We start from the raw sequence: 26,291 nt of genomic DNA, 5'->3' as shown, positions 1-26,291 counted from the left end.
TTTCTAAGAAGGAAATGAAGTCATCTATCTTTGGAACTTCAGTTGAAATAGCTGACATTTTAAATTGTTTGCAAGGTCTAATTTTTGAAGAAGTAACTTTATTAATAAAATATCTGATAATTTATTGTGCTCATAACTCAGTAGTTTTAATGTGCGCAAGTTCTTTTTTAAACAATCTAGCAAGCCATGCAATTCTTTTGCTGGTTCCCATTTTAACTTTGGATAACTCATAATATTCTGAGTATGAGTATCTACTAAAATTCTTTTGTTTTCATACTTTTCCTCCAGCACTTTCATCAAAGATTCATTAACTGACATCTGTTGTTTCAATCTGTTTTGCTTTGTCTCTCAGAGGTGCACACAAATAATTAAAAAAAAACTTTTAATGAGGGTTATGAGAAATAAGATTTTGAAATGCAATTTTAAATGCATCAGAATCTTCATAATGTCCGAAAAATTCTAGTAACGGCATTTGTGGCAATGGAATTTCAACTGATTTCGACCTTACTGTATTAACCTCTTTCTCTGCATTTAATATACCACTTGATAATGAAGAAATGGGGCTTAAAAGACTTACCTCATTTTTTCTATTCTTGAATTCCATCTCCTCAAAATCCTCGTCTATTTCTTGGAACTTTTCATTGTTAGAATTTATTCTGCAGATCTTCTAAGTCCCTAGCTGATTTCCTTGTGCAGTTCAGTTTAATATTTAATTCCATCATTGAAGGCGGCACCTCCAAGTCAATATCGCAGATAAGGGTTTCCACTTTTGTGATTTTAGTTTTCCAAGCAGCTTTCTTCCTTTTAAGGCATGTTAATGTCATTTTAATCCGCTCTCCGGGTCGTTAAGAACCAAATGTTATGAAGTGAGATCTGTCGAAAACCTAATGGACTGTAAAGAATTCTAAAAGTTTATTCACCAATGGAAAGACACAAGGGCCATATGAATCAGAGCCACATGCTTTGGTTAGCACTGATGGCTGTTGCAGAACATGGCGCAGGAGCCTAAAGAGAACAACCACTCTGCTCGCAGTCTACAAACATTCTGAAGGTTTTGTGAGAGGGCTCGCTGTGTCCTCTAGTGAGATTAATGTTACAATAGGATGTAATGGAACAGGTGTGTACATACAAACATTTCTATATCCGTTCCTGATAACAAAAGAGTGTCCAAGCATGCCATTATTTTTAATTGTTTTTGTGTTCTTTTGCCATGATTGGTAAATGAAAATAAAAATTAATTTTATTACTTTTAGTTTTTGCTGAATACTTTTCAAATCAGTCTGCATAATAATAGACCAAATGTAATGGAATAGTAGTTAATGAATTTTCCCATCAACCTTAAGAATTCGCAATGATCTTGCCAAACTCGCATCAATCATTCTAGCAAAATTTTGAAGGAGTAGATTGCTGTTTATTTAGTTAGATAATTAACAGATGCAAGTTAACAAGTGTAGGAAAATAATTCAGTGTACTGTGTCAGCAGAAAGGAATACACAAGTATAAAACAAATACCATTTAATGATACAGTGCAAATATTTTATGATATGGAGTGTAATCCAAATAAGAATAGAGCTATACTGGTTGGTACTCAAGTTGGCCTCCAACCAGGATGTTAGCCATACAAAGTTTAGATGCCAGCTCGATGGAAGATACTAGGGCTGTGATATGGGTACTGATGAACTGGCCAAATGTAGTTTGGAACTTATTAAAAGTTGACAGGACATTTTGTTTTGTAGAAGACTTGAGCACACAAGTCACTTTGAGTAATCAGGGAGAGGCAAAACTGTAATGGCATTGTATGTAAAAAGTTAAACTGCAGCTGCTTATGCAGGAGGGCATATCGTTTAAACATATGGGCAGCTGACAAAACAAATAATCAAATTGGAAATATAGATATGAATACTGAATTATGTGCGAAGTTAAATATAACCAACAGCATTGAGGAAAGGGTGGAGTGTGCCGCTGTACTCCTATTGCTAATTCAGTATAGTTTATCTGAATAGTGAATATTATAACCTGACATCTAATCACAATTACTCATCCATTTCTGTAATAAAACTAATCAGTTTTGTAATTTAAATCCATGAATTCGTTATTAGTTATGTACATGTCCATAATTTTGGAAACTGTAGTTGTCTGTATGCAACTAGTGGTGGGCAGTGAAATTGACCTTCGCCCAGGTGGCTGAAATCCAATCTATGCCATTCATTTTACCATTTATTAAAACTTGGGTTTGCTTCCAAGCTCAGTGCATAAGTTCATAATTGTTTGACAAAAAATAATATTCTGAACCATAGCTCAACACCATTTCTGTATTTTAACCGTCAAAAAGAGCAGTTTTTAATTGAGTACTAATAAGTGATGGGAAGTGGATCTTTTATAAAAACATTCTATAAAGAAAAGAAAGCTGAAAACTAGCATGTGAAATTGCAGAACTTGTGAGCAGGGATTTAGAGTCAGTAGCGAAAAGGACCAACTCCGACTCCCTCATATATTTATGTAAACATATGCACATGGATTACAGCTTATTTTTTTAATATAAAAGAAGTCATAGATGCTACAGGAAAAAAAATTGATGGCATTGCAAATTATTTATGTTAATTAACATTTATTATAAAATGAAAAACTGGCATTAGTAATTTCTGAGAAACAGTAGAGCTTTGGCAAGATCTTCTTTGTTGGAGGGCCATAGATCCGATCTGATAAACTTCAGAGCTCAGAACTTTCCACACTAACTTGAGTAGGAGGAAGAGCTGTTATTGTTAGGGCTACTATTTTTAACTTTTCAGGATACATTTTTATAAGTTCTAAAAGAGGTGTCTTGCAAGCACAATCATATTTCTCTATTTCTTCAAAGGCCATGTAGAAATCTTGTTTGTATTTTTTCATTTTTATATCTAAAGGCTCTTGGTTCTTTACTTTCATTCGCTTTGCCTTTTCAATATTATTCAAAAATATTTCTCAAAATCTAATTCATCACTGGAAGAGGAGGATAGAGACTCATTTGCAATGTCTGCAGTTTGATTGTCCTGATTTGAATTCTCCAATTGTTCTGAGAATAATTTCATTCTTAATGAAAGTTCGTAGATAGCTTTCTTTGCATTTTTAATTTGTTCGTCATCCAAGAAAATTCGGTGTTTCGGATCTACGTATATTGAACCCAGCAAGATCTCATTGTCTAGCAAACTATTTTCTCTTTTCTTCATTGAAGAAATAATTCCTTCTGCAATAAGCTCTCCATTTCAGAAAGAACAAACATCACATTCTTTCATTCTCACCTCCTGTCGATTCTTCAGATTGCAACTTTTTTGTGGCTATATACGATGTAGAAAGAAGAGTTTCCAATTTTGCAAGATCATTCCACAGTCTTTCTATTATTGAAACATTAGGGTTATATACATCTTCTATAAAATATCTTATTTCTAACAACCTCTTTATCATTAAATATGTACTTCCTTATCGCATTGCTTGATCAATAATTGCTCCTTTTCCTGCATCCTAAGATTGGCATTAATTTTTGGAGTTCTTGCTCTTATTGCTGCTTACCTAAATTACCAGTGAGATTTGTAACTAAATGAATCAGTTTAATCACTAATGGCAAATATCACATCCATCCTCTTCCCTTATATTTATTTATTAATATGTCAATAAAAGAGAAAATAACTATTCATTAATGTATATAGCCCATAAATAAAAAAATTAACTCAGTTTGTCATTAATTTTTTCCAATTCATTTTAATATCATTTCAAATTCAAACTGTCCAACAAAAACTGGAGTCGTAGTCGACCTGTTTTTAGCAACTCCAGCTCCAACTCCTTTTACCTCAAAATCTGCCCGACTCCAACTCCACAGCCCTGCTTGTGAGAAGACTTGCCTTTCATCTGATTGATATTTGAAACTGCAAGGAATTTGTTTTCTTCAAGCGTCTCATGTTTGGTAAAATAATCATGATGAACAAGTACTGTAAACAACTCACCAAACTCAGAACAGAAATTCACAAAAGTGCCCAGTTTTGGTCTCTCAATAAGATATTATAATTCATCATAACACTTTCAAACTGCACCATTTCATGTATGAGGCTCTAAAAATTAAATGAAAGACTGATTTATGAAATTCAATGTTTATTTTTAATACACTTATTGATGGTAATGCTTTTAATAATATTTTTTTTTTCTTTAAAAAGAAATATTGCCACTGATGTATTAAGTTGTGCATGTGCTGTTATTTCAGCTATAGTGGATATATACAGTGAAAAAAATTTTTAGGAAAAATTTTAATGTATTAGTGACTCATGAAACAAAAAAAAAAGGTTGTTTTGATAGAATATTTTAAAATCTTAGTTTTTCTCCTATCAACTGAAATATGGAATGTGTGATAAAATGCATTATGAATATTTTTTACAGGTTTTATGCTGCTGAAATAGCTATAGGACTGTTTTTCCTGCACAATAGGGGTATTATTTATAGGTAAGTATTTATTTTTTAAATATAATTTCAAGCCTATCCAATAAAAATGATAAAATAAAAATTTGTTAAAGCCTTTTTACATCTAGTGATGGAAATAATATATAGAAGCCTGCTTTTCAGTTATCATTACAATTGATTAGTTTACAAAATGTGCATTTTGTAATATTGAATAATTATACTGAAAATTTTTCATGTGTGAAAACTCTGCATCAACTGTAATTAGTTTTTTTTTTTTTTTTTTTTTTTTTTAAACTAGTTATTGTCCTGCAATTCAATATTGCCCTTAAACTGTTTTTATTTTATTTATGTATCTTTCTAGTATTCCTATATTATTTTAATTTTCTTTCTTTCAGATTTTTAGGGGGAGAAATTTACACAAAATTTTCAGTTTATGATGAATATATTCTTATTTAAACAGTCAATTACTTTTATGATGCACTTTTATGAACTTGGCTGATCAAATATACTATGTGTTCCAAGAGAAGTTATAATCTGTGTTTTTTCTGCTTCTAGAGATCTGAAGCTAGACAATGTTCTTCTTGATCAAGATGGCCATATAAAAATTGCTGATTTTGGAATGTGTAAGGAAGGGATTATGGGGAACAAAACAACTAAAACATTTTGTGGAACACCTGACTATATTGCACCTGAGGTAAATTACTGAATTGTAATGCAGCATTTGTAAAATCATTTAAATATTAAGTGCAAAAAGAAATTTGTATTTAATACCTAAACGATTTTAATATAATAACTTTGAATTATTTGATACTGCTTAAGGAATTAATTTTTTTTAAAAAAATTTATCTTGTTATTTAAATTACTGAAAAATTAAAATAAAGAGGCAGTCAGATTTTATTAGGAATATTTTATATTTTATAATAATTAGTGTGTGAATTTAGAAGTTTTTTGCTGTGTAATTCTTTTAAATATTAAATGAAATTCAAGCTATCCTTTTTAATTAGAAATAAACTTATAAAAAGAGAAAGAGAGAAAAATATCAGACTCGAAGTTATTAATTATCTGATAACAATAAATTGATCTTTTGAAAAATAAATAGAGCATTCAATAAGATTAGAAAATAACACAATCTATAAACAAAAATAGGCCAGTTAAATTTCTATAATTCTGAAATAATAAGTGTCTAACTCAGGCGTTGGCAACCTATGGCATGTGTGCCAGATTTGGCACGTGGTACAATTTGCAGTGGCACTCTACACCACTTGCAGAACTGTCAAATTTATGTGGCAAATGCCTTTTTATGTCAAATTTATGAAGCAAAGATAAATCATCTTGTCTGTCCTCTCTGAGCTGTCAAAAAAAGTTTAGTTGCCAAAATTTTGTCGCGGTGCTTAATTTCTGAAATGAACACTATTATTAAAATAGTTAATTTCACACTGTCTCGTAATTAGTACACTGGCAATTTATACCTGTTTTAGAAGAAATTGAAAGCGAATATGTGGATTTTCCTTTATAGTGCCATATCCATTGGCTTAATTGAGGTAATGTCTTGAATAAGTTTCTGTCTTCCTCAAATTGAACAATAAAGAATGATTATGCAAATTGATGTTTCTGACTGATATAACTAACACCTCAGCAAACTAAGAATTGCAAGAAAAGGGCCAGACAGTGTGTGAATTTTTTTAATACCAAAAATGCTTTGCTACAAAATTAAATAAGTTTTCCCATGATATTAATACTAGTACCTATAACTGCTTCCCAAATGTAAAGCACTTGCAAATACATTGACCTTAGATAAAAATGAACTTCAAACCATTAACTTTGAAATTTGTATGCCTGTATTTTTCTTCCTAATCAAACCAGATTTAACAGACCCATTAATAATCTCATCTGATTTGTCAATTTTTGAGTGAATGGTATTTGATAATTCTGAAATGGTACTTACTGAACTAACATCTTCAGAATTATGGAAAGCAAAATTTGTGAAATTATGAAAAAATCTTGAAGATAATACTAACAATAATTTAAATTGCTTGATGTCAATGGCGGATTTTATTGTTTGAGAAAATTGCCTGTACTCTGCTTTTCATTTCGAATAGCTGTGTGAACAAATCTTTTCTCATATGAAAATATTTTGAGTTCACAAAGAAGTTGTTTAACAACTGAATATTCAGAATCATGTGTCAAATTGAAAGTCACAAATTATATCCCTGATATTGCGATATTAAGTAGAGCAGTACAGGCACAAGGTTAACCTTAAAAATTTAATTCTTTATTTAACTGTACTGAAGGAATACTTATATTTTATGTCGTTTATTTTTTGTTTTAGTAAATATATTTAAAAGATACATAATATATGTACAATTTTAATTTTCTATTTATGTTGAAGGAATGATTATATTTTATGTTGTTTATTTTTATTTTAATAACTATCTTTAAATGATGTATAATTGATATATAGTAAATCTGTTTTTCTTGTCCTCTATTCCCTAACTTTTCTGTTGTATGGCATCCTGAATCATATTGGTAGACTGATTTAGCACGCCTTAGGTATAAGGTTGCCGACCCCTGATCTAAATCATTAGAGCACCTCTATTCCCTAACTTTTCTGTTGTATGGCATCCTGAATCATATTGGTAGACTGATTTAGCACGCCTTAGGTATAAGGTTGCCGACCCCTGATCTAAATCATTAGAGCACAAGCAAATTATTAATGAGATAGCAAGGCTGTAAATATCTATATTATATTAGAGTGCATCATTCCAATGAACTGTTATAACCACAGCATATCTGCATGTCATCAATGAAATGGGATTATTTAATAATCCAAGAGTTCTTGTGTTATCTCTATCAACTTCAGTTAATGGACACATTAACTCAAACGTTGTGGAGACAATGATAATAGATCTATCCCATCATGTTCCAAGAATTATCAGTTCGATTTAATCATATTTTGTTCGTTCATATTTGATGAGTGTGCAGGTCAATCTATATGATATTATACCCTTGTATTCCAGCACAATTAGTAGCATTTTCTGTTGGGGCAACTTATCATAGTTACTTATTGCAGTTGTAAAGAGGATGTACTTTCCAACTGCACCCACATAAGGCATAAAGAAAGGTTTCAGAATTCCTTCATTGTATTTATTGCCAGTTGTGAATGTTACAATAATTCATCCACAATATTTTGTAATTAAAAAATTCAGTTGTGATGTTTGCTGTTTCTCAATTATAATAAAAACTTGAATAGCGGTAGTGAATGGCAACATACTGCCAATAATTTGTGGAGGTGGAAGTGCAGATAACAAGAAAATACCAGAACTGCTTAACTGCTTGACAAGAAGGGAAATGCATAGCTTCCAACACTCCTGGTCTCCCAGTTTTTAATTTTTAGTGTGTATTAAGGAAAATGTTTCCCAACAAAAAATGAAATTTGAATTTGGCAAATTTCATTACCTCATCTCTAGTAATTTTTAGAATAAATTTTATTACAGTTTTACTGATCTTTTTAAATCTGAACTGAGTTTTCTGAATATGCTGTAGATTTATTACAAATTTATAGATTTTTATGACATTTCAAGCAATGTTTGAACAGATAATATTTGTATTTCATTTTCTTTACTTCAGTATATGGTACATTACTAAACTTATCTGCACATATACTGTACATTAATTAATTATATATTAGCCCAAAAGCTCAGAAGGGCTGTTAGTTTCGAAATTGCATTTTGCATCGAATCACTAAAAGCAATGAATCGCTTTTCAAATTATTGCTACCAAATAATATTGCCCTGTGTTATATTATTATTATTATTAATTAAAGAAATTTAATTAAATAATGAAGAATAAATAATAAATTTATTCTTCATATTATAAATTTATTATTTATTCTTCATTATTTAATTGAAGAAATTAAATAATGAAGCATCAGCTTGAATGTTTGTATGTTTCTCGCACTGTAAAAGAACAGCAGTGCCTAGAGCCATCAAATTTTGAATAACGTAGTCCTCCATCTGAATACGATCACCTGGAAATGCAAACTTTGAATTTGTTTTATTACATATTTCATGTTTTGTAAAACTTCAACAAATCTTTTATTAAAAAAAACTCAACGATTTCAAAGCAAGCAGTGACAACACTGTACAGAATAAAACATTTTTATTTCCAGTGCACGAGACTGTTTATCGGAAATTCTAAAGATATGCTGTTTTTAAATATTTTCAGTCCATAGGGGTTGCTATCCCAAATGCTCCCGGAGCATGCAAGTATGTGTAAATGGAAAAAAAAATGCCCCTTTGATCCGAATATAAATTCTGAAATTGTTTTTTAAGCCCAAAGGGCATTAGCCTAGAAGGGCTATTAATTTCGTTTTGACATTTTGTGTTGAAAACTTTAAATGTCCATTTCACTTTTCAGATTGTTGCCACTAAATATTTTTCCCTGTGTGTTATATTTAAATAAATTAAATAATGAAGAATATGCATAAATGTATGCATGTTTCTCGCATTGTGATAAAATAGTGGTATCTAGAGCCATCAAATTTTGAATGGTGTACATCTCCACCCGAATATGGGCATCTGAAAGCCCAAATTTGGAATTTGTTTTATTATCTATTTCATATATTGTAACAGTTTAATGAATTTTTGATTTAAAAAACTCAACAATTTCAAAGTGAGTAATGGCAACACTGTACAAGGGGGGGATTTTTATCTCCAACATGAGAGACTGTGTATTTGAAATTCTAAAGATGTGCTTATTTTAAAAATTATTTTGTGATATTGCTGTTGAATTGAAATTTATGGTTTAAGTGTGAAGAACATGCTATTTAATAACTAAAGACACAAAACTTTAAAAAAATGCCCCTTTGGGCATAATGTAAAATCTCAAATCTTTCAGTTCCCCCCCCCCCCATTTTTAAAAAAATGTATTTAAAAAATACTTTGGTAAATAGTAAAAGCTTTCTTTTACTATTTGTGATTTTCTTAGTATAAAAGTATAAGAAAATTGAGAAATAAAATTAGCCAAAAAACATAAAATTTAGAATATGTAATTCAATGCTTATATATTTTATATCAGAATTGACTTACAATTGGTTCAGTAACCTAAACCATGAATTATAAAGTCAGTCAGGAGTTCCTTTGAAATGTTGTCTCCATGCTGCGGGAAAATCTCCTGGTTTCTCCTTTTTTTAAAAGATTTCAAGATTAGCATCTGAAGAAATGTGTAACGGTTCATCATCATGCAGCAGAAACCATTTATTCAGGTGATCTTTTTCTGACCTATTCTCATCAGAAATCTGTTCAATAGATATTTTTAAAATATGGAATTTATCTGTATCTCAGAAACATATTCATATATCAGTGTGATCTTACTTCAGATTTCTGAAGCTGAAATTTCTGTGGTCATGGTGACACTTCAGCTTACCGTTTTGTCTCCAGATAATAAGTAAAGCATTAGGTTTTAGCTCAGACTATGATTTTTTTTAATCAGCATTAATGTCTACTAAATACATCAAATCAGTTGCTCATCTTTCAAATCCATGTTCACTGAATGAAACCGCACAGTTAGTTGCAGAAATTCTCTCTGTGAATAGATGATATCTTTGGAAAAACAAATTGGGATAATATTGTATCTTTGAAATTTACTCTATTTTGTTAAAATTAATCTTAAAACTTAAAAAAAAAAAAAAAAAACGCAATGTGTGATTATCTTTTTATTGTTAATAAGCTTAAGAAAAACATGCCAGCTTTAAAATTAGGTGAAATTTGGTTGTAGATTGATGAGCTTAGTTATTTTTTTTCAATTAATGTTTTCCTACCCTTGTATGGAAAAGAATTTAAAAATTAACATGTTTTGATATCTAGAACTTTGCATTGACAATGAATTCAAATTCAATGTGGTAAATGCAAGACTTTTGTTTTTCTATTTTAGATCATTCTGTATCAACCGTATGGAAAATCTGTGGATTGGTGGGCATATGGAGTTCTTCTATATGAAATGTTAGTAGGACAGGTAAGTAGCTTTAGTTTTATTCAGCTGAAAAAGTAATTTTTATTTGAATTTTCTTCCAAATAATTTATATGCATTTAAATAATGTTATTCTTGCAATATGCATTTAACAATATATATATTAATAGTTTTAAGAAGGAATTCATTGAAATAACCAGAGACTGAAAGTATGCAAATTTAAGACAATAAAATTGTATTGCTTAATTATTTCCTTTAATAGGAATAATACAGCAAAAAAACTGAAAAAGAATCGCCTTATCAATATCACTTTCCATTCCTTTTGTAAGAATTTATTTCATTTAATAGTTCATATTGGTGTAAATTTAAAAATCAAATATTCCAAGGTTCGTACGGTCCTTAAGAGTCCTTAAAAGTCCTTAAGTTTTTTTAAATCGATTTTTGGTCCTTAAAAGTCCTTAATTTCGACCAAAATCGGCAAAAGGTCCTTAATTTTAATTGTGAAATTTCTGTTTGTGTTTATGACTGCCATTTTGAGTGTGAATTAGCAATTTGGAGGTATATTTTTGGCGATTCACTGATAAATATGGTTATTTGAATGGATTATGATTTGTTCCTATTTCTAATATAAATGGTGGGATACTCGAGTTTCTGAGCAGGAAGTGAAACAAGTATTTCGACATTATTTCACTTTTTCTAATTAAACAACTTTCCGCTTTTAGGGATGTGGTGTCTTTTATTTAAAGGCTATAAATTTGGCGACTTATTAACATTTTGGCTATTTTTAAGATCAGTTTCTATAGAAAATTTTTAATTCCAAGATCTGGGAATTTTTCGACGATTTTTTTTAAACATTGTTTAACATTGACAAATTTCATTAAAATAATGGTAATATATTGAAATTATATTTAAAAAATAACATATTAATTAAAAATATCTTCTTTTTAATTTTTTCATGATAAGAATTTTCTCATGTAATTGTCTCAGAATATGCATCAGTCTTCTCTATAAATTTAATTTTACACTTTTTCCGTCTGTCTTTTTTTTTTTTTTTTTTTTTTTCCAAAATATTTCTGGCTGTTTGCTGTTACAAAATTGGTAGGGGTAATTTTCCTTTGGGACATTAGAAATTGCAACTTGAAAAGTTTAGAAGGATTTGAAGGCAAGGTTTATAGACCCACGTTTCCAGAAGATTCTAGAAAAATGTGACAAAATGAAAAGTGTCTCTATGACATTATCATGTAATGGATGTATTTTAGAGAAAGTTTGCAATGAATTTCTTAGTTTTTGGAGAACATCTGGAAGATCAATGAAAACATAATATTTGAGTGTTTTATTTCTGATACTAGAATCTTTTTCTTAACATGTTTATCTTCCTTTTATTTTATACTTTTCACTAGACACAAGCATGGAAAATATTAAAAATGCTTCTAATCTTATCACATGGACAGGTATTATAGACTGGAATTTTTTTATTAATAAAGAAATTGAAAACTGGCAATTTAAAAGAGTCAACTAATATGTCTTAATGCATCATACACAGGTCTGATGTTAGGCATTTTCCCACCTGGTGCACTCACGTGGAATATTAAACTTATGTCTGTAGATTCTAAATTTTGCTGACTAGTGCATTTCTAAATTCTGCTTCCAGTGCCTGCTCTAAATTTTAAATTTTGCCATTTCTAGGTTTTGTTGCTCAGTGTGTGTCAATAAATTCTAAAAATTCTGTCACACCAGCTCTGCAACTGGCTCTTACCATATATATTTCATATTTCTTCCAATTGTTCATATTACTAAAGAAATAAAATTAGCAGCTTTTTCTATACGTAATTTCTTAGTTTTTTAGAATAACAGAAATCTTTAATTAAATCCAAAAATTCTAAAATGAAAAGGAAGCGTGTTGAAGAAAACCGAATACATACAGAAAAAGAAAATTATTCTTCAAATATATATATATATGGGTATTATTATGTAAATTACCCAGTTGTTTATAATTTCAGCCTTTACTATAATTTCCCGTTTCTATTTCCTCCCCAGAATGCAAATCACTTAGACAGTTTTTAGACTGAGGTTTTTGGTGTATAAGACAGAATGTGTTTTTAATCTCCGCTTGCTCGCTGCATTAGTTATTTCAAGCTCTGATAATTTGTAACTTTTTGTCTTTACATTATCGCTGCTGACATTTGAATTTGTTATGACGATAGAGTAACTGAGCCAGCTTAAATTAAAATTAAATTGTATAGTCTTTGACTACTAGTCCGCATTTTTTTATTTGAATTTGACTGTTCTTGTTTAATTATATCACCACAAACTGCAATTGATTTGGTTAGCATAAAAACATGCCTTTAAGTTCTTTTTAAATAAAAGAGGCTTGTTTAAACCTTTGTCTGACTTTGTAGTTACTTTGAGACGTAGCGATAACTTGCTTCATGTTGTCGGGGGTATTTGGTCTACTTAACTCTTACCAGATCACGTAAACCTTCATAGGTATATTTTGGAGAAGTTGACAACTTAGGAGATAAAGCACGCAGAAACTTGTGAGATTGAGACAACCTATAATGACTAAAGTCATCTAACTACCTAATTTATTTATTTATAATTAACTGCTTACCCTTAAAAATTATCTCTGCATATTAAAGTGAGTTATTGCCTTTCATTAATCCTTAGCGTGGTACAAGATAAAACACGAAAATATAAAAATTCATGTAAAACTAATTCTTCGTATCTAATAAGACCTAAAATAATACAAAACAACTTAGTGTCACCTCTGGTATTTTAGTGGCTTATTGGAACCTTAAAAAGTATATTAACCGGGTTGAACTCTACACGGAGCTACGATACTAACTCCAACAGACAGAGTCCAACTAACTTTCAAAACTTGCCAACCGGGCTCACATCAGGCCTTTCAGTTTTGTTCTGATCAGCAGGTCTCTCTCTAGGCAAGGAGCAGCGGTGACACCAGCCAGTCTTTTGTTATAAATCATTCTAATTATGATTTTACTTCTTATTTTAACCTATGACGCTTGACATAATATCTACCTACTATTTACTAAACCTCTAGATTGAGCAAGTAATGAGACATTAAAAAAAAAAAAAAAAAAAATCAACATGAAACTAACTATTAGTAAAACGTAAATAAAATGTCACTTATCTTCTTTCAAATAACTATCATAAGTGTAAAATATTTAATGCTATTTGATAAATTTCGTAAAGTATAGTGTATCCTCAAACTTATTATGTTAATTAAGTTATGTTTAATAAGAATGCATCCTAATTACGGATCTATTTTATTTTTTGGATGGTATTACATGAGTGAAATTCAGGCATAGATAATATTTTTAATTGAATTTATTAAAAGTACTTAATTTCCCTGCGCAGAAATGAGTACGAATGTATTCAAGAAATGAAGAATCGAGTTTTAAATGTGTTCTAAAAGTATGAATCACAATCATATGCATTTTTTATAATGAATAACTGTAATTATTATTTAGCCTCCATTTGATGGAGAAGATGAAGAGGAACTTTTTGCATCTATCACTGACCACAATGTATCTTATCCCAAATCTCTTTCAAAAGAAGCGAAAGAAATTCTGAAAGGTGTAAGTATTGAATCAAAAGATAATAATTGTACTTAATGATGTATGTTAAGGGGAGAAGGGTCTTGTAAACAGGTGTTTTTGGTTTTTCAAATTTATTTATAAAAAAAGGAAAAGATGTATTAAATTGTGTTAAAGAACATCATAATGTTGACAATAAATGCTATTAAAAAATTATTTTTGTGCCATTAAAAATTCAAAATTCTGGGGCACTCCAGCTGCTGGAAGTTGACTCCACCCCCCTTTTTTTGCCATGGTGAAGGTTGCAGATCATTCTAATAATCTGAAGACAAAACTATCTCGTATAAATGTTATCTCGTGCAGATCTTGAACCTAAATTTAACCCTCTGACTGCTCAATTTGTGGATCGAAATTGCTTAAAAAATTTTACAATTTTTTTTCCCGTATTTTAAATTTATATATATTGGAGAATTGAAAAATGCATTTTTCCTTTCTAGAAGATATTTAGTTTATATAGATTTTTATCATGAGAAACTAATTTGCCAGAAAAACCAATTTCAGATGTTATCACCCCCCCCCCCAAATTTTTTTAAAATAAATTTCAGTTGAATTACAGTTAATTTCTATTTATTGCATAATATAAAAAAGTAAAATATAAAAAATTTAAGAAATATAAAGCACTGAGGAAAAGATATCTTAGAAGTGCAATTTTAGAGTTCAAAACAGAGTTCAAGGCAAAGTCCAACTTCACAGTCTTTGCAATAGATTCAATAAATCTAATTAATAATCAATCTAATTATCAATATAATCAATAAATCTAATTAATAATTCAATAATTTAACTAAATAATCAAGGTAATCGCTGAATAGCAGCCATTTCTGTAAGAAAGAAGCGCATAAAGTGAAGTTTGAGCGGTAATACCACATGCCTTCAAATGCCGCAATTTAGTGGACAACTTCCGGCCAAAATGTAAATTAAACATCCAATACTGTATATAATTCATTTCAGTGGTTAAACGGGGAAAAAACGGGATGTGCCCCTCAATAAAGGAAGAAAAACACATGCCTGCAGGATGAGCAGATTTTGCTACACTTGAGTTGCCTGTGGGATGAGCAGCCAGAGGGTTAAGGGGCAAAAATTGAAAATTAAAAATTCAGAACACTTTTAAAAGAAATTAATTAATTTTTTAGAAGCAATTTGTTATAATCAATATTTATTATTGAGTTTTTACTGGTATTTTAGGTTCAAGATTTGGTCAATGTATTAAAGAATATCTGTATAAAATTTGAAGTCAGTTGGTCATTCAATTTTTGAGCTAGTTTGCACCATTTGCAAAAAAAAAAAAAGAAAGAAAGAAAGAAAGAAAGAAAGGTGTGTCTTGTGAAAAGCAGACTAAAGTTTTTGTTAGGAAAAAATACTACTCATATAATGATAAGTAGACATATCACTATTATTTATTGATTGATTGATTTAGGACACAGTCCGGCCTGCCTGACGACCGAAGCTCGTCTTATGACACAAAGGAGCTGCGCCCGTATTACATTACACACAAAAAAACAAACAAACCATATGAACAAAAAATACAATACAATAGTAAATCAAGGTTACAAAGCTATTAAAACCAGTAAGGTGTCGCATTACAAGATAATAAAGAACTAACAAGTAATTAAGGGGTTAGTTACGACATCAACTAAAAATAAAGTAAAGCAAACAAAAACGAATGTCAAGCAAGTTTTCAAAGTTGTACAAGCAATCAAAAGTTGAACTCAAGCCACAATTCCAATTCTTTCTCTATTTGAATTAATAATTTCCATGATCTCTCGAGCAGTCTTATAATTCTACCTATCATATAAATCTTCCGTAGAAGCGATCCTAAAATCTTGATGGAATGAAAAAGTTAGACCACATCCCCACAAAAAATGTTTATTATCTCCTAATGCTTTGCAAAAAAGACAATTCTGATTTTCCTGAATAACAAATGTATGCAAATAAAATGAGAAACGTCCATGTCTTGTAATCAGTTGAATAAAACCAGTGTCATTAATAAGCCACATTCTCCCTTTTATTTTAAAAAATCTGAAAAATTCCTTGTTTCTGTCTGAATTATTCCAGATATTGCTCCAACTGTTAATTATCATATCTTCTAGAACTGTACATGCAATCCTTTTAGAGCCAGGAGTCTCTATTTCCATTAAAGAAATATCATTTGCAGCCTCTTTAGCTAAAGCATCAACCCTCTTGTTGCTGGTATGACCTATATGCGCTTTAATCCTTGAGAATTTAATCCTATAGCCTCTATTATTCAGCTCATAAAATAGACATATCGCTATATATAATATCACACAATAGACATATCACTATATAAGCTTAGTCTGTATTGCTAGAGCCATATAATATGCCTTTCTACTCTACAAATTTATCCATTTCAGCTATTAATTCCTATTTCCTAAGTGGCCTGACCTCTTTCCGAGCTGTCTTTTTTTAATCCTATATGTTAGTTTTACGACTGTGGAGTCTTTCAGGCCCCTGTTTGGGTTTACAACATTAAAAGTACATTCTTCAGGTATTAAATGAATTTTCTAATCACTTAAAAAAGTATAAAGAATTGATTCTACAGAATTTTACCCCTTAAATTGCTGAACTATTCAAAAAAATCATTTAGAAGTTTTACTGCATATTTATGAGTTGTGTACATAATAGCCAAAGGTGTTTTTTAAATATCTAGAATTTTAATTTCTAAATTCCCTTAGTTGTTTTTCTAATATATTTTGCATATTCTCATTATAGTATGCCTGTATATAAGCATCATACACTTGATAATTTTATCAGGTTTGAAGGTAATTAATTTTAAATAAAGGATTTGCAATACTAAGAAGGCATTATTTATGTCAGTATAAGAAGCAAGTACACAGATAAATGTAATCATAGTTATGGTATTTGGTTACAGCCGAAAACATTGCGGAGAAAACAACGCAAGGCGAAAACGTCGTGCTACAAAACATCATGGGAGAAAACATCGCAAAGAGAAAACATCGTGCTACAAAATATCGTCATCCAAAATAAAGCAGTTTAAAAATTTCGCAGTTTAAAAACATCGTCGTCGAAAATATCGCGGTAAAAAATAAAGTATCTACAAGTCATCGCATGACGATAACATCGCAGACATGCTTTTTTCAGGCTTTAATAATTGTAAATGAATATTCCCATAATGATTTGTGAGCGCAAGATGGAAAGAAGGATAATCTTTACTTTCATATTTTTTATTAACCAATAAATTTTTGCTGAAAAAGTAAGAAGGAAATTTAAGCATAACTTCATGACCTTAGCTATAAAAAATTGCTAATTATGAGATTATTTTTCACTTTTGTCAATCTAATACTCTTATAATGAAAACTATTTCTTGTTCTGCTTCAGCTGAGAAAATAAAAAGGAAACTTAAGCATAGAAAATTAATGCACTTAATAGAATTTTAAACCAACATAGTTAACTAAAAAAGGCCATTAATAAATCATTTTTATAAAGTTTTTACAGGTAATTATTCATGAAAAGTATAATTTATAAGTTGCATTTAATTTTCTATGCTTAAGTTTCCTTCTTACTTTTTCAGCAAAAATTTATTAGTTAATAAAAAATATGAAAGTAAAAATTATCTTTCTTTCCATCTCACGCTCACAAATCATTATGGGAATATCCATTTACAATTATTAAAGCCTGAAAAAAGCATGTCTGCGATGATTTGTCGATACTTTATTTTTTACCGCGATATTTTCGACGACGATGTTTTTAAATTGCGAAGATTTTGAACCGCTTTATTTTCGACGATGATATTTTGTATCACGATGTTTTAGAGCTGCGATGTTTTCTCCCACGATGTTTTATAGCACGACGTTTTCGCCTTGCGTTGTTTTCTCCGCGAGGTTTTCGCCCGCGATGATTTTCCTACGATGTTATCGGCAGACACCATGGTATTTAGCTTTAAAATAATTTATTGATTTGAATAAACCCTTAATATTTCAACTATTAATATTATATCTCAGTTTTATATATATTGTTTTACGAATTTTGTTGTGATATAAAATATTGCAACAATTCCCTAATAATTCTTGCTATTAAAACGAGATGCTTTTAGGCTGATTCTATGCTTAGACCTATCAAGCTATTATAGACAGAAAATTCCATATAGAAGGGTAGCTTTCGTAATCATTATACATGAAAATTTCTGCCAGCTTTTAAAGTATCCAATTTCAGGTTGGATGTGTATAGGAAGAAAAAGAATGAAGGTACAAAGTGAGGGAGTCATTTTTTAAATATAATCAAGAAAATACAGTTTATTCATGGCATTTTGAGGAACTTTGAAATTTCAGGGCTAAACCCGTAATGCTTGGAGGGTTAAAAATCATGTTATCAAAGTTAGATATGTACAGTAAACTGTCCACTTAGTGAAAAAAACTGTAAAGGATAACACTGAATAAAAAAAAAAAAATCTCCAAATTTACAATAAAACCATTGCAAAACAACCAGCGTATGAAAAACAGTCAACTATGAAAGAAATCTTTGTTCAATTGATAATTTCACAATGCTTCATTTTATTAGGATATATAGTAAAAATTCATATTTAACCAAAAGATATTACCTGAATGTTGTTAACTAGGAAAAAAGAAACATAAGAAATTTATTAAATAAATGATTTCCTTGCAAATCATCCCTTGTGTTTTTGCATTCTTTGAGGAAATTTATCAATTTCCATCCAATGACATCGGTAGCAGTCCAGAAAAAGATTTATAAAATGGAAATTTATATTCAGATTTATTCTACTAAATGGGAAATATTTTACTATAATATTATAGGGGGAAAGTGTTGTTTTCTAAGTCACCTTATATCTCGGTGATAAAAGAAATGAATCTGTGCCAACTGATATGCATGAAAATGCATCACCGAATAGCTGCAAGTAATCACTAGGAAGGAAAAAATTGAGAAAATGATTTAATATTAAAATGTATGCTGTTTCAGTGTAATAAGTATTAGTCTCTGTCTTTATCATAGTTATAAGAAATTATTAAATATTTTATTAATGTTCTATTGTTATATTTATCAACTTTCTTGCTTGTTAGAATTTTACATAATTAATCTAAACTATTTACTGATAATTAATCATTAAATAAATTTTCTTATTTTTATAGATCATTGGAATTTCTTAATTTACTTAAATCTGAATTTAAATTGCATTTCAGTTCCTTACAAAGGATCCAGAGAAGCGATTAGGCAGCGGTTCAACAGGAGAAGAAGATATTCGCATTCATCCTTTCTTCAGAAGAATAAGTTGGGATAAAATCGAGAACAAAGAGGTGCAACCTCCTTTCAAGCCAAAAATAGTAAGTTTATGCTTTCAAATATTATTAAATACATATTTAATATGCAGTGTAGTTTTTTTAATAATAGTGGTAGCAGTAATTTACCTGATCTTATAAGTATTTGTTAAGATAAAGTTGTTCTAATAATGTTAGAAAACATAATGGAAGTCCTTTTAGCAATAGTAATGCATATTATATTAAGGCTAACTAAACACTGTCATTTAAACTACAGAAATGTAATTCTGTACAAATTATTTTAAGACGTTTTGTCTAGTAAAATAATGAAAATATTTGTAATCTAGTTTTTGGAAAAACGTTAACTTTTTTAAAATTGAAGTAATGAATATATATTAAATAACTGCATGAAGTTTATATAATAATCATTTAAACCAAAGAAGGAAAGTCAGAATGTTTGTTATTTTTTGTAGTGTATCCCCTTCATTAATTTTATTATCAGAGGGAATAATTTTAAAATATTTTATCAAGCAGTGGAAGACTAAAGGACTGATGCAATTTATAATGTCTGTCATTAAATGAAAATTAGATTTTCTTTTTATATTCATGCTTTTCAGAATTATTTACAGTACAAAGTTCGAAATCAGATGTCCAGTATACCGAATAATCATAAATCCAAACCTCTGGATCACCTACAATCCTTTTTACTTTTTAGCTATTTCTTTTCTTATGCTTTTTATGCAAATTTGATATTTTTTTCATAATAAAATTTGGAGTGTCCTTATTCTTAACTTCACTTTGGCACTAATGCCAACATGGTGATTATTATTTTTGCTTTCATCACTTCATGACTATCATCACACTGCAGCTTAAAAAATGGCTAATGCAGTGATGTTTTTTTGTATTAGTAATTGGATATCAAAGAACATAGTAACCTTTTATGTTGACATTCTGCTTGGTCATGATTACAGTCTTCAGCTAATTCTGCTAGAAATACTAAATGTGTTGACAAGGATAAATTTAACAGAATTTTTCCCCCATATAAAAAAAAAAAAAAGAGAGAGAGAGAGAGAGAAAAGAATTGTAAATGATTACATTTAATGCTCTTTGAATTTAGAATAGCTGATTTATTGTTCAAACAAGCTCTGGACTGGTGCCAGAAGCAAGCAGCACATGATTTTAGAGGGGGGCAAAATTTTAAGAATTTATCAAAACATTGAACAACAAATAGCAAGATCTTAAAAATTTACAGAAGGCACTCAGACACAAAATTTACTGGGGTGGCAAAATTTTTAGAATTTAGGGAAAGAATTGGCAACAGATTTTTGGGCCTGCAGGAATTATACCTGGCTGCAAAATGTCTAGTGCTAGACCTGGATAAGTCTTAAGTACAGTCAAAAGTCGTTAATCCGGACTCGTCGGGACTTCGGCGAGTCCGGATTATAGATCATCAGTTTAAATCTGGTAAGATGGCATGCAGAAATTATAAAATTAAAACTATGAAACCGTAATTTATGAAATAAAGAACAATTATGATCTAAAGGGTATCAAAATTTACGTAAAAAAAAAGCTTAATATTTATTTGTTTACTTTATTAAACATTTCAATGTAAGTTGTTTAAGTTGCTTTGTTTTATGTGATAATACTTTCTCTTTAATTCTATAAACAGACATAATTTCTTCTTCAGTTACAAAGTTCCGCTGTTCAAGTCCTATAATTGCTGTGTCGAGGATACCGACTAATTTGTCAATCGAAATTTTTTCGTTTTCAATAACCTCTGTGTCACTTTCTTCACTATCAGAAGCGAATTATAATGACGAGGAATTTGATTTAAATCATATCAAAGACAGAGTACATCGAGATGAAATACTACATTTAGTAAGGAATTATAAGCCAAATAAAATAAAAACATCTGCCCTGAAGATTACATACGTATTGGTAAATATATATCGGAAATTCTATGGCATAATCGAAAGTTCAAGCTTACTTTTATAAATTTGCTCTAACAGTCTGCAAAAAATAATAAGCCGGATCCAATTCGAAGATTAAGGAATAACGCAATCTGCAACATTAACTGAATTAGATAATTTTTAGCTTATACCATCCGTTATACATTGAACGCGCATCCATAAACGTATTATACACATGCGCACACACATATTCGCAGCCGTTCAGGTCAAAGCAATGCATGCGCAGAAAATATGTAGCTTTGAGGTCCGGATTATAGATCATTCCAGATTATGGGTGTCCGAATTAACGACTTTTGACTGTATATTCAGGATTTGGATAAGCCTTAATCATGAGTGGGAAATGGGCATAAGTATGACAAATAACTAATGTAAATCAAGCTTAACTTTGTCAATGTGCAGTAGAAGCAAGACAAAATTTAGTGTAATTTGTCTTCAGTCAGCAATCTCGTGATACACTATCAGTGTATAGCGGATGCTAGCTAAGCTTTATGATGATAGCCATGAATTTGAATGTTTTCTTATATTGCAAATAAAAAGACAAATTTTCCCATTAGTGGAATTTTTAAAGAAATATGGAGAAGTGGTAATAAATGAAAATGATATAACAGAAGATTTTCAAGATGAAGACAATGCCTCAATCATCAGTCATCTAACTGATCGCAAAGGTCTGTAGTATGGCTCAAAATCCAGAAAATATTGCGACCAATAGTGACAGAGAGGTTGCTTAGAAAGAAAAAATTTTCATTTATAATTTTGTGAGAATTTTTAATATATCAATTAAAGGACTTTAAAGACACTAGAACTTCTTTATAGCTGAAAAAGAAACTGTGTTTGTCTTTTGAAGTAAAAACAAAGTATTAACACACACACACACACACACACAAAAAAAAAAAAAAAAAAAGAAGAAGAAGAAGCAAATTAAACAATTTGCATTTGAAAAAAATGTTTAATGAAGCCAAAAAAAATGAATACTTTTTTTTCTTTATGGTAATTTAGATTTAAATGCTTCATTATTTTATAAACCACTATTTTGTATTTGTAATTTGATAATTTCTGCATGTCATTTTACTAGATTTAAACTAATGATCTGATATTCGGAATCATCAAAGTCCCGACGAAATGTGGAACTTTGTACTGTGTATGTAACCTCGGAATTTGTACTGTGTTAATCTTTCTCAGATTCCTTCTGACTTTTCTGGTGTTTGAAAATATGTATGTTTAATGTTAGAAGAAATTCTGATAAAAATATGAATCTTGCAAAGCAAGCTATAACAAGGGAATAAAAGTTAGGTCTAGTTCAGTTCAAGCATTTTTATTCAAAATTATCTTTCTTCCTTAGGATGTGTTTGTCCTTGTTATTATGTTGAGAAAATGGTGCTTTGATAATCATTTTTAAACTGATAATATCAATTATCGCTTTACTCATTGTATCATATTTGTAAATTTCTTCTGGTTTCTCATAAATCTGTGATATTGAGTTTGTTAGAATTTAGTTCAAGCTTATTGTTCAGATTTACTAGTCATATTAAATATACAAAATATGTCATATATTGCTGTAAATATGTCAGCTGAGGAGAGGAACATAGCTGAGTAAGATGATACGCTTGTGCTGTTAAGTTTCAAAGTAATAGGCCGATCTGCACATCAGTCATTTGCCTCTTTTATTTTGTAATTCTGTATTTATTTCTATATTCTATAATCACTGAAAAAATAACTGAAGTCTTGATCCTCTTTTTTTTTTGGGGGGGGGGGAATATTTTTATCTAATTTTTGTTATATGAGAGATAGAACAGTTACAGAGAGAAACTGTTCTTTTAAGTTGAAAAGATTTTTAGTGGATATTTTTCATATATATATATATATATAAAAGATATGGTGGATAAGACAAAATAAGATCAATCTTATCTCGTTCATTTGCACTTTGGTAGTTGGGGAAGATGGTTCTGTAGTTAAACCATCGAAACTAGTCCTGCAAAATTTGCAAATGTAATGCTGATTCTTGTTGTTTGACTTCTCCTATAGTTGTAGTCTTTGTTTTTGAATGGTTGTAATCTGGTAGCACGATAGTTCCTTGTATTACTGCAACAAGGGCATCTTAGAGATAATGAAGCAAGTGAATGAAAATAATTATATCCAAGAAACTACAGATTAATGTAAAATGTAGAAAGGCGGCTTAACCATCAGATTGCTGGCAATGACTAGGATGACTTCCTAACCTTGTAGTGCCATTAACATTGTTTGGCGGAACCGGTTAAGTAAAGTGACCATATATATATATATATACCTTGCACTTAATGATAACAATATATTTTTAAAAAATTTCACAACACTATGTTCTAAAGCAAGTCTCTTTCTTTCAAATGTCAAAAATCGCTTGACAAAATATGATTAAACACAGCAGCGATATTTGCCGCTGCAGGAAACTTTCATTAAAACCTGATATCTTGCAAGTGTGTTAATCTAAGATTAATTATATAATGTATGCTCAGATGTTAATTTCTAATTCATAACTTTTCAAATCTTATAAAAATGCTGCAAATGTATAAATAGCAACATAAAAGCTATTAAATAAACAAAAATACCTGACTTAAAGTTGAGATTATCAAATAGCAATTGAAACTGTTCTGTAAATGAAATTTATTTTGTAATTCCTTTAAAGGTTTCATTTAAAATCTGTCATGCATAGAATTTTAGTTCTACCTTATCTTGATATATGTTTATGTCATTGCTGTATGTGCTGTTAAGCATATAGTATTACTCAAGAGTAAGTTATGAAGTTCATTTCAAAAAAAAAAAAGTGCTTTTTTTATTGTGCTTAATATTGATTACTTGGGGAAAATTGTTCATTTTTACCAGGTAATTAATATTGAGCAAGGTAAAACAAAATTTTTTATATTTTTGATAATATATAAGTATGAAATGTGATAGATGGGTATATTTAAAGTTAATATAAATAATTTATAGTGTCATTCAATATGCATTAGTAATACAAATGTGTACATAATTTAATTTTTAATTTATGCTCATCATAACTATATTACAAAGCTTATACTATAAGTAAAAATAGTGAAATTTCTAGAGCTGATACTATTTCTCTTAATAAAAATTTATTATGCATTGTGATGCTTTAGTTATAAAAGACCAAAAATATTTTTTCCCTGTTTTCTTTTTGTAAAAATCAAGAAAATGTGTTTAAACATTTTAATTAAATATTGAAATTATTCTGTAGTAGAACCTTTTGTATTTGCCTTGAAAGGAAGCAATTTTATTTTTCTAAGAGTAGAAATCTTTTCTTCCCTGTGTAATCATAAAATTACTAAAATATTGTAAAAATTAATCAATTCTAATATGGGGGGGGAAACCATCAAAAGTCTTCATCTGAAATTCAGAAATATTTTTCCTTCCTTTTTTTTTTTTTTTTTTTTTTTTTTTCACTTTTCACTCTTTAAAGCACTGGCCATGTAACATTAACTTGCATGTGCTTTCTTCTTTTTCTTTGGCACTAAAATATTCACATATGGATATTTGTTTTTCCTTTACAAAATCAAAAGGTGTTAATTTCATTTAGAAACCAGTAATGATTAACCCATTAACGGTTTGGCCCGGATTTTCTCGTTCTTTTATGCAGGTCTCTTAACGGTTCGTTACGGATTATTGTTAGTTTAAATGTACCCTCAAAAACGGACAGTCCCGTGTTTTTGTATTATCTAAAAAATACGCTAAAAAGGACTAGCCCGTATTTTTGTATGTCTTCCAACCCCCAATGCCTAAGGGGACAAGGGTCCATGCAATTCTGACAACAATGGGTAATGGCTGTCATTAGCGTGGGGAGAAATCTTCTTGATGTTTTGGGATAAAGGCCTTACACTGACTCTAAAGAAACAAATTTATTACCAGTTACAAAGTGGATGTATATATAAAGGGATTTAAGAATTTCCGTTTTAGAGCAGTTATTGAATAAAAAATAGAATTTTTTACAAAACGAACGTTTACCTATAAGAGCATTAATGAATTAAAACGAGAAAAATAAAAGTAATAAATGCAAACATAAAAATCTGAAAATGCAAATCTTTCAGATTTTACATTAGGCCCAAAGGGCGTTTTTTTAATGGTTTGTGGGTTACCTTTATTTTTAAATATCATGTTCTTCGCACTTCAGTTAACCATAAAACTTCAGTTAAACAGCAATACCGCAAAATAAATTTTAAATGAGCATATCTTTAGAATTTCCGATACACAGTCTCGCCCGTTTAAGATAATTTTTTATATTATTATTTTCATACAGTGTTGCCTTTGCTCGCTTTAAAATCGTTAAGTTTCTTAATTAAAAATTCATTGAAGTTTTACGAAATATGAAACATATAATAAAACAAATTCCAAATCTCGGCTTCTAGATGCCCATATTCGGGTGGAAATGTACGTTATTCAAAATTGGATGGGTCTAGGTACCGTTGTTTTATCACAATGCGAGAAACATACATATATTTATGCAGATTATTCATTATTTAATTTCAAGGCAGATAGCCTCGAGTGCTTTGCCGTAATCTAATAAACCAAAACCATTATTTAATTTCTTTAAATATAATACAGGGCTGTAATATGTGGTAGCACCAGTTTGAAAAGTGAACTGACATAGTTTTCAACGGAAAATGAAAAAATGAAGTTAATAGACCTTCTCGGCTAACGCCCTTTGTTTTAAAAATAATGTATCGTGTAATTTAATGGGAATACGAGATTAAATAATTCTCTTTAAGAAATTTATCTACAAATTTATATCACGAATAACAAAAACGTGAGGCTGTCTTGATAAATTTATAAATATTATGCATCTGACAATGCAATTCAATTATTTGATTTCGTAATTTAAGAACCTATGATTCTTCTTATAAAACTGTACAGGAATTTAGCAAAGAAGTTATTAAGTAATCTCTTATTACCATTAATCTATGTGATAAATTATTATTATTATTATTACTATTGGTTCAGTCTTTTACTTCCAAGTATCCTTTTACCTCAAATAATCGAAAAGATATATAAATTTAAAACAAAATTCGCCCCAAAATCAG

At 29.8% G+C, this 26,291-nt stretch overlaps 1 protein-coding gene across 3 annotated transcripts in view; it reads left to right on the top strand.

Moving 5' to 3' along the window:
* Positions 1-26,291, top strand: part of LOC118201536 (protein kinase C, brain isozyme-like) — a 435,934-nt gene that overhangs the window by 350,014 nt on the left and 59,629 nt on the right. For 2 of the 3 annotated variants that reach the window (XM_085818956.1, XM_085818955.1), the window contains exons 11-15: positions 4,405-4,467; positions 4,981-5,119; positions 10,357-10,437; positions 13,884-13,991; positions 19,181-19,321. In XM_085818956.1, coding sequence (XP_085675082.1) covers positions 4,405-4,467; positions 4,981-5,119; positions 10,357-10,437; positions 13,884-13,991; positions 19,181-19,321 — 532 coding nt within the window. Of the gene's footprint in view, positions 1-4,404; positions 4,468-4,980; positions 5,120-10,356; positions 10,438-13,883; positions 13,992-19,180; positions 19,322-21,779; positions 22,144-26,291 lie in introns of those variants that run through there. The other variant, XM_085818957.1, reaches the window with a different exon arrangement.

Source organism: Stegodyphus dumicola, chromosome 6 (assembly GCF_044657685.1).
Source record: "Stegodyphus dumicola isolate Sdum_Otavi_A_Nest chromosome 6, ASM4465768v1".
In the NCBI taxonomy this organism is placed as follows: Eukaryota; Metazoa; Arthropoda; class Arachnida; order Araneae; family Eresidae; genus Stegodyphus; species Stegodyphus dumicola.
Note: the sequence above shows the minus strand (reverse complement) of the source record. Positions and strands in the feature narration are given on the sequence as shown.